Source organism: Tupaia chinensis, unplaced genomic scaffold (genome assembly GCF_000334495.1).
Source record: "Tupaia chinensis unplaced genomic scaffold, TupChi_1.0 Scaffold000492_1, whole genome shotgun sequence".
NCBI lineage: Eukaryota > Metazoa > Chordata > Mammalia > Scandentia > Tupaiidae > Tupaia > Tupaia belangeri.
In genome coordinates, this window is record NW_006160004.1 from 424,470 (window position 1) to 433,969 (window position 9,500).

The 9,500-nt window shown below is 49.6% G+C and overlaps 1 protein-coding gene across 1 annotated transcript in view; it reads left to right on the forward strand.

The window, feature by feature from the left end:
• Positions 1 to 7,582, forward strand: part of TMPRSS3 (transmembrane serine protease 3) — a 22,697-nt gene extending 15,115 nt beyond the window's left edge. The window contains exons 9-12 of the mRNA XM_027774890.1: positions 1,117 to 1,212; positions 3,486 to 3,628; positions 4,279 to 4,431; positions 7,322 to 7,582. Of these exons, the coding sequence (XP_027630691.1) occupies positions 1,117 to 1,212; positions 3,486 to 3,628; positions 4,279 to 4,431; positions 7,322 to 7,339 (410 nt within the window). The 3' untranslated portion in view covers positions 7,340 to 7,582. The remainder of the gene's footprint in view (positions 1 to 1,116; positions 1,213 to 3,485; positions 3,629 to 4,278; positions 4,432 to 7,321) is intronic.
• The last annotated feature ends 1,918 nt before the right edge of the window (positions 7,583 to 9,500 follow it).

A 9,500-nucleotide genomic window follows, 5' to 3' on the forward strand; every position in this document is an offset into this window, starting at 1 on the left:
AGCAGGCTCCAGAAAGTCCTGCTGCTTGAAAAAGAATCAAGTCCTGCTCTGTGGATGTTCAAAAGGCCAGAAAGACCACACCTGAGACATCTTAAAAACATTTTCTACATGCAGCAACACATCCTGAACCTACTCCTAGATAGAAAGCCCCCTTTCCTCCCTACGGAGTTCAGCAGTTTGGAGAGCAGTCAGAGTGTGGTAAACAGGGGAACTCCCCTCTTACAGGAGCAGTCTGGCCACAAGACCAGCTGCGGGTGGGATGTGGAAGAATCACTGTGTGTTTAGCATATGGCACACATAATACTTGGGAACAAGTATTTCTAGAGAAACAAAGAGAGGAATTGTCCAACTGTTTAATTGAAATGACAGCATTAGTTTGCTAAACATTATTAATGATATTTGATTATAGAGAATGAGGTGCCAGCACTTGTACTTTGATAACATTAAAATGAGTCCTCTGATTCCTTCTCTGCCTTTCCATAATGTCTTGCCCAGAAAAGCCTGGCACAGCTCAGAATGAACCACACGAGAGCCCTGGGACACACATGTGGTGCCTGTCTTTGGGGAGCCTTATGTGACTCAGTCTTGGGCACAGGCAAACTTGTCATCGCCAGTCATCTCATCTCAGGAACAACAGGAATATGTGTGGGATGATGTTCTAGAAACCACCATGCGGTCTAGACTGGAGTGGAGGAACCTGCCCAAGGACCAAATCTCACCCATTGCCTGTTTCGGCAAATAAAATTTTATGGGAACATGAGCAGCTTCTATGGTCCATGGCAGAGTTGAGCAGCAGTAACAGGAACCAAATGGCCCACAAAGTCTATATATTTTCTATTTGGTGCTTTACAGAAGAGGCTTCAAGGCTCCCCTCTTATCCCCACTGTCACTGTCTGGGGCTGCTTTAGTTTTAAGTGCTCCTAAGGGTGGTAGGTCAGGGTTTGGGGGTCCTTGTTCTGAGCTAATTGCTTTCAAATAACCAAGGCCTTGACCTCTCCCTGGAAGGCAGTCTGTGTCTGAGGATGGGCTACAGCTGTTCTCTCAGCTGTCTGTGCGATCGTGTTTTCAGGGTCCTCCTTCGACCCAGTTGAGAGTTCTCGTTCCCTCTTTAAACAGAGATGATCCAGCCAGTCTGTCTGCCCAACTCTGAAGAGAACTTCCCTGACGGGAAAATGTGCTGGACGTCGGGCTGGGGGGCCACAGAGGATGGAGGTCAGTGTCTGCAGTCCGACTTCTGGGCTGGGGACCCCAGAACCTGGGGGGCAGGGGAGGGGGTCTCCAGTGTCCTGATGTGATGTTTCTATGGGATGCCTGGATGTCCTGGCCAGGGTGCATGTCAGCTGCTCAAGTGCACAATCAGCTGAGTGGTTGCAGGTTCACGTATAGCCCCATTCCTTGGGGCAGTGTGAAATTATAGCCCTTTCCAGGAGGGAAATGAGCATGAGGAACACTGCAGCACACCATGGTGGGGAGACCGTTATGAGCACCTGCGTCCCTCCTGCTCCCTCTGCCACCTTAACTAAGCACACGCAGAGCCCCTGAACAACCCTCCCGAGCTGTTGAAAAATCTATAACTGGTGAAGAATGTCTGCCCTGTAGGACTTTGGAAGATGCTATAGAGTCAAATGGAAAGATCAAGTAGAAAAAGCATCCAAAGGGGACCTTAGTGCTGTAGTAGAAGCAGCAATGCTGGTGATCATAGTGATCAGGGCAGACGAAACCAGCGCCGTCCTCTCAGCAGTGTGGGGTGCAGACGTGGCCACAGTTCTCGGGTTCACATCCACTACTTTCCTTGTTAGGGGGAAGAGTGTCGGTCTCCTGAGGTTGCCACAACAAATGGTTGCAACCTATGGGGCTTAAAACTATGGGAATTAGGACTGGTCCCATGGTCTAGTAGTTGAGGGAGCCAATCCCACATGGCCATCTGCAGTTTGAATCCCAGTCCCAGGGGCTTAAGAAACATACTGGGTGCATGTGTGTCTCTCAAATCCCAAGAGGATGGAGAAATGGAGGATAAGGGACTGTGGTGTTTTCCAAGCCACAGCAGAGGTATTATTATTCTTAGTTCATTTCATGGGTGAGGAGACAGAGACCAAAGGACACTGAGAACCTGGCCCAGGTTCCACTGGCAAGCTGGTGCAAGGCTGGGGTTCCATGTTCATGCTCCCCACTCATGCCCTTCTCCCAGTTTAGCCTTCAAGAATTTGAAGCACTGGAAGACAATCATTTCGTTGTCTCATTGACCTTTGTGCAGTGAGTAGAAACATGTGTTCGTCTTAGTCAAAGGTCAGGACCAGGCAGTCCCCATTGAAGGATGGCAGATAAGTGAGAGGTGTCTGGGAGGATGAGGAGGCCCATGGGGACTCACTGTACCTTCAGATACCGGTTTGAGGAGTGTGGACTCACTGTCTGTGGCTACCTTGAGAATGGAGATGGAGGTGACTCCTGCTCTAGGCAGGAAAACTGGGTTACACACAAGTTCACCTGAAAGGGTTGATCCTTTCCATGTCAATGGCTGAGGCTGACTCACAACAGGGGGATTAGTTTCTTGTTATTTTTGCAGCAAATAACCCCACCCTTAATGACTTAAAATTACACACACTTGAAGTCTCATAGAGGTTAGGAGTCCCAGATCCATCTCAGTGGGCTGAAGCCAGTGTGTTGGCAGGCTGCATTGTTACCGGTGGCTCCAGGAGAGAATCCTTCCCTTGCCTTGTCCAACTCCGGAGGCTGTTTGTGTCCCTGACTCATGGCCCTTTCCTCTGTCCTTCAGGGCCAGCAGCACAACTTCTGCAAACCTTTCTGACTCTGGGCTCTGCTTCCATCATCACGCCCCCTTCTCTGATTCTCCTAAGGTTCCTGTGATTTCAGTACTGTCCTCACAACCTGGAATCATCTCAGGGTCCACGTTCTGACCACACCTTCAAAGTCCTTTTTACCATGTTAGGTGACATAATCAGAGATCCTGGGAATTGGGATATGATGTTTCGGGAGCACATTTTTCTGCCGGCCACCCTGGGGTTCCACCAAGATGCCGTGTGTGTGACCTTCATAAGCTTCAGTCTCCTTCCTGTAACCTGGCTTGTTCTGAGAATTGAATGAGCTGGTTCAGGTTCAGTGCTTGGCCCAGGACAGGCCCTGGGGAGGAATGTCTGGCTACTGCTTCCCCCGCCTCCTCTTCCTCCTCCTCCTCCTCCACTCTAGAACCTTAGGGAAGTAGGTGGCTCTGCTGCTGAGCACGGTGGCTGGAATGTCCTTCCAGAGGGGAACAAAACTCTAGGGCCTGACACGTTTCACAGCAGACTTGGTGGGTAGGCTCATCCTACCTGCGGACCTAGGACTTTTCTGCCATTGCACCATTGACCCCCTGTCGCCCTCGTCCCTCCTATCTCCCTGGTCCTCTGAAAGCACATTCTACATTCCGAGCCAGGCTTTCTTCTCACCGCGCATTCCTGAAAAAAATGCCTGCCCTTGCTTTGAAGCAGGTGATGCCTCCCCTGTCCTGAACCATGCAGCTGTCCCTTTAATCTCCAACAAGATCTGTAACCACAGGGATGTCTATGGTGGCATCATCTCTCCATCCATGCTTTGTGCGGGCTACCTGAAGGGTGGTGTGGACAGCTGCCAGGTAAGGGGTCCCTTGGTGGCTTCTGGGGGTGTGATGGTGGGTGATACTCTGGCACAGTGGGAAAGCCATCTTGGATTTTCCTGGGACTGAACAGAAAGTAAATTTACAGGGCGTGGGGAGGAAATTTGCTCAAGATACCACTCCCTCTTCTGGCTGGCCTGCTGTGTTTACCCGGCACTCCCACTCCACTTGGACACTGGGCACTATGTGTGGGAGTCTCATGGCACGCCCTTCCCACCATGATTCTCAGGGGTTGGGGAAGTGGGTGGAAGAGACAACAGAGTGAAGGCTGGTGGGAACCAATGGATGTAGGCCTCCAGAAGTCACAGTGGGGGATCTGCGTACTGCCTGGTTGGATCCCAGGCTGGTCAGGCAGACCCCTCCCTCTGAAAGCATTCCCTCAGCTGCACCAGGCTGCCCTTGGCCTTCATGCATTCAATATCTGAATGCAGGTCGGAGACCCAGTTAGACAGGAATTACCCGCAGGGGCTAAAGAACGCTGATTTTGAGAATGCTAGAATCACCTCCTGAAGGGCGGTGGGTGTGGATGAGCCATCCTTGCGTGTGTCAGTGATACTGTGAAGGGGCTTCTGATGCTACAACCAGAGCAGTACCCGTCCCCAATCTCTCTTTCTCTCCCTGCCATCCAGGGAGACAGTGGAGGCCCCCTGGTGTGTCAAGAGAGAAGGGTGTGGAAGTTGGTGGGAGCAACCAGCTTTGGCATTGGATGTGCAGACGTGAACAAGCCTGGAGTCTACACCCGCATCACCTCCTTCCTGGATTGGATCCATGAGCAAATGGAGGTGGGTGCAGTGGCCTCCTGTTTCTGCTGGTCCCCGGCATGGAACTGCCTGCATCCTCTAGTGTACCCCAGTCCTGCCATCAAGAACCAGCGAGTCGTCAGTTCAGCAAGCAGTGACATGGGGGCTGCTAGGTGATAACCTCGTGGCATGGCACAGATGTGCTCATGGATCTTTCTGCTGCTGTTCTGTGTGGGAGAGCCCTGGGGCCCAGAGGAAGGAGGGGAAGGGTGAACTACCTCTCCAAGCAGGGAAAGGAGGGGTGGCACTTTGGGGACTGGGCTGAGTCAAGTGTGCCCGTGTATACATGGAGTACGGCTGAGTGAGAGATGCGCAGTAGATACAAATTCCTGAGGAGCTGGGCCCTTGCTGAGAGCCAGGGACAATACATAGTCTCCTTCAGAGGCACCTGGGCAGCTCTGCTCTGGAGGCCTTCCTGGAATGGGCACTGGTCAGTAGAGCTGGCCTGGAGGACCAGGGCAGGCCGGGGGAGTCCTGAGGCATCAGAGAGGAAGAAGGGACCCCTGAGACTCATTGGACACCCAAGGGAGCATTAACACCACGTCAGGCCCTGCTGCAGTGATCCATGGGTAGGTGGATGCCCAGCTCTCAGGGTAGGCAGGTAGGCTGCAGGGAGGTGAGCCCCGATGCAGCCCCGAGCCTGCCCCTCCCACTTCCCGCCTTGCTCAAGAGGCAAATATTTGCTAAATTGATCTCAGATTCAGTTTCACATCACTCTGTGGATCAGTTTCACAGAAGTTTTTTTCCCTACCTGAGCTGAGATTTTGGAACATAACCATTTGAGAGTGAACAGCTGGGTGACATTTCACACACTCACTGCATTCTGCAGCCACCGGCCTACCTAGTTCTAAAGTGTTGGTTCTTATCATTCCCAAATAAAACCTCCTGCCCCTAAAGGAGTTACTGCCCGGTCCCGGCTTCCCTCTCCCCCAGCCTCAGGCAGCCACCATTCTACTGGCTGGATATAAAAAAAATTAAAATAAAATAAAAAATGCTTAAAAAAATGCTCCTTTCGGGGATGGCAGGTGGTGTGGTGGTTAAGGCAACTGGACTCCTACATGACTGACGGTGGTTCAAGTCTCAGACCTGGCAGCTTGCTTTCTCACTTTCCTTCTCTCTGTCTCTCTCTGGTCAAGTTCAAATAAATAAATAAATAAATAAATAAATAAATAAAATAATAAAATGCTCCTTAATTCAAAACAATTGACTAACAAACTCTTGATGTGCCTTAGGCATTAAATTCTGCATTGTCCTCCTTTGTTTTTTTCCCTTTAAATGTGAAACTTTAAAGTAGTTCCTGCTGCACAGAGGTGACCCTCAGACTTGGCTGCAACCTTCAGCACTGCTGCCCCCAGCCCTGTGACTGCAGCCTCATTGCTCCCCCTCCTGGGCCTGGTGGAACTGTAGAGCCAGCTCAGAGCCGCTGTGCATGCTATAAGAGAGGCCCACTTGAAAATGTCTCCTAGAGCCCACATAGTCATGAGATGCAGACTGAGTGCCCCTTGGTACAAAATTCAGCCAAGTGCTGCCCACCCCTTAGAAAGTACCAAGATGAATGTACGAATGAGTGACCTCCTCACTGCAGTGGCCACCAAGGAATGCAGAAGGCTGCATGTGCCCAAGGGTAGAGTGTCTTCTGCATCCAGCTGTAGAAATGTGGAGGCATGCTTTCCACCATGGCCACTCCCAGGACGCTGTCCTGTGTGGCTGAGTTTGTAATTCTGAGAGTCGAGCATGAAACACTGAAGGATGCAGGGCAAGGAGGCCAACTCTCAACTCTTCAAGCAATCAAAGAGTGTTGGGGCAAGCAGGGGACAAAGGTTCCCAAATCACTGTGGGTGTTCTGACAGGTGTGGCCATGGGGTTAACGCCATGGCTCATTTCCTCTGCCACCTCCCTGAGCTGCAGCGTCTATGACCATTCCTGCGATGCAGGTGAAGGAACCTTAGGCTCCTCATGCTAACAGGACAGAGCTTGAGTCCAATGCAAATCCATGGTGACTGACTTAGACCAAACAGACCTTAACCTTTGGGTGCTTAAGACTTTCCACAGCTCTTTATTAAAATAAAAGATTCCCAGATCCATTCTCCAGAGTCGGAGTAGGAGGTCTGGAGTGAGGGCTGTGGTGATTTTGATGGGTCTTTGGAGTACACTTTGAGAAACCATAGCATGTGCTACGTGGCTCCCTGGAAGAGTGTTAGGCACCTGCACTGTTGTCAGGAGTTGTGGATGATGGTTTTTTCTGTTCCAACTGGCTAGTTCTTGGATGCCTGGAACTCGATGCTCCAGCCTTTTACTCACCAGCTAAGAGCTGATGATCTCAAAGACCATAGGACATTGCTGGTCATTGACATGTCCTTTCTCAAGTCTCCTTGGGAGGACCCAGAACAGGCATCCCTTCCCATGAAGGTCTTCCAGCAGGTCTGCATTTCAGTTGCTCTATCTGAGCCTCAGTGTGAGGGTGCTGAAAAAGCACACCCATCCTATGAGGCATTGGCCCCTTTATTAGCCAGTGGTATTTCTGCTCTATCACCTCTCTGTCTACCCAGACATTTTCTCTATATATTAATAATTGGGGCTTAAAATTGTGCTGACTCAAATCAAACTCAGGAACATGATGCTAAGACCTAGAAAATTATGGAACAATCTTAAGGCAGTGCTGAGATACATTGTTTGCTGATTGGGGCTTTCCACTCCTATCTGAGATCATGCTGAACTAGCAGCCTCCACCATTGGGGCCAACCTGGTCCTCACTAATCGCAGAGAATAGCCTGATATCACTCAGGGTGAAATGCAGGTGCTACTTGGTCATGATGGTGGAGAGAGGGCTTGATGTGCTAGTAAAGATATTATCTCTTGTTTTCCTTTTCAGAGGGACCTGAAAACTTGACGAGTAAGGGGATAACTGCCATCCTGAGCTCCTGCAGAGATGGAGGCTGCCCCATCCCTTCCGACTCCTGCGTGGGACTCTTGGACATGAGCGGATGCCTTTGGTGCTTAGCTCCCCAGCACTGGCAGCCAGGCAGGAGAAGGTGCACCCTCTGACCTTCGATGCCTGATGCCTCTAACAAGCCATGTACTTAGGCTAAGATGACCTGAAAGCTCCTTTCTGACCTTGTCTAAGAACAAATGTAGGCACGCTTCCAATGTGCTACCCTTTACAACTTGACCATTTGGTTTTCTCTACAAGGGTTGTACAAATTTACCGACAAGATAGGCGATTGCACAAGCAAAGCAATAAAAAGTCACGTGGTACTGAGTGCCGACCTGGTGCTGCAGGAATGTAGGTATAGCTGCTTATTCTTTTCTATCCCTTGGGACCAGAACCAAAGCAAGGTTTTTTACTTCCAAGATCCCTTTCCACAAGTGGGGAGCTTGACTTGTGAAGGGTTGGCTTTAAAGTTGAGTTTCATTCTTTCTTTGTGCATTTGGTGCTTGATGGATGATTGTCCCGTGTTTCCCAAGAGCAAATATTCTCCTAACCCATTCGTTAGTTGGACTTGTCTGAGTGAGTTCTGACTGCTCTGATAAATTGAAATCATTAGCTAGGTTCCAGAGGCTTGATTTCTTTAATTTATCCAATACACATGATAGATTCTGCATTTTTTCAGTTAGAACAGTTTTCTCAGCAGATTAGAATGACCTCATCTTACATTACGAGACTCAAAAGCAAGATGAAGAAAGATGAAGTACTGGGATAGGACAAGACCACCGCACCCCCAACCGGTGGCTACTGCAGGCAAACAAGTAGCCAGTCATGGTCATCAACAGGCTAAAGACTTTCCCGCCTGCAGGATTAGAGGCCCTTCCTGCGCACCACACACAGATAACAGGAGAGGGTTACTTGGGAAGTGATCATCACCTTTGGTACGTTGGCCACAAATTAATCCATTTGAATATGAGTAAGTTGTTTTGCCTTAAGGCAATAGCAGATGGGATCTATGACTTTAAAAGGGAGTGGAGAAGGGTCTAGGTGCCATGGAGAGGGAGGGGCTCTAGGGAGATGGGATGGAGGGGGCAGACTGGCCACTTAGCACTCCCATCGGGACCCCCAACCATGACAACCACTGCACAGGTTTCTACATTTGTCAGAAAATGCCAAGGTTGTTTTTATTTTAAGCTCTCTTTTAAGGTCATGGTGGCTCCTGGATTGTAGATCCAAACTGAAAAGGTGAAAGATTTCCTAGGGTATCATCTCAGTTGAAAAAACTTACTAGTGGGATCAGCAGAAATGCACCTCCGGCCTTCTGTGGTTTCATCACATTACTACTTTCTCTAATTGCTTCTGAGTTCTGTTAAGAAATGTTGGACACCTTGCAACCTTCTTTCTGTCAAGAAGGTCTTGGGTAGTTCTGATAGCAGGGACTTGATCAGTGTGTCCTCTGTGTGTAGACCCCTTCATACTCATTTCCTATTTTCACCTGTTGCATTTTCAAAAATCCTATGAGGCAGGAACCATCTTGTTCTCATTCTGGAGGAGGAAATGGGACTGTGAGAAGTTAAATACTTTCCCAGGATCATGCATTGACCAGTGGTTCATCCAGGATTTGGGCTGGGTGTGGCAGGAATAAAAGCGTTATGAGGGTTAAACTTGTTGGCACTGGACTCTCAAGAAACTTGGTACCACTCATTTGAGCCCATCTGAGACATTTTAGTAACTCAGAGTCCTGATTAAGTCTGAGTAAATAGTTGGTCTTATTGAAGACATTCAAGGACTCATGTGGATGATGATGGGACCTCCTTTAGTCCATGGATGCAGTTTAGCACCTGCCCCTCTCCTGAAAACCAGGCCAGAGTAGGAGCTCAGAGAGAGAGAGAGAGTCTTAGCTAGAGCACTCTTAACCTGCAGCCACTTCAGAAAAACAACTAGAACAACATGCCACAGACCAGGCAGGCTGGTAACCTCCAATGTCTGGCCAACTTGGACCTGAAAACAGCAAGTGGGATATCTCTGCCCTGGGTTAGTGGGTGGGTAGAGCAGAACCAACCCTGCCCCCATCCTGTACCCGATTGTTCAGGACAGGGTCATGAAAAGGGGACAGTCTCTTTCC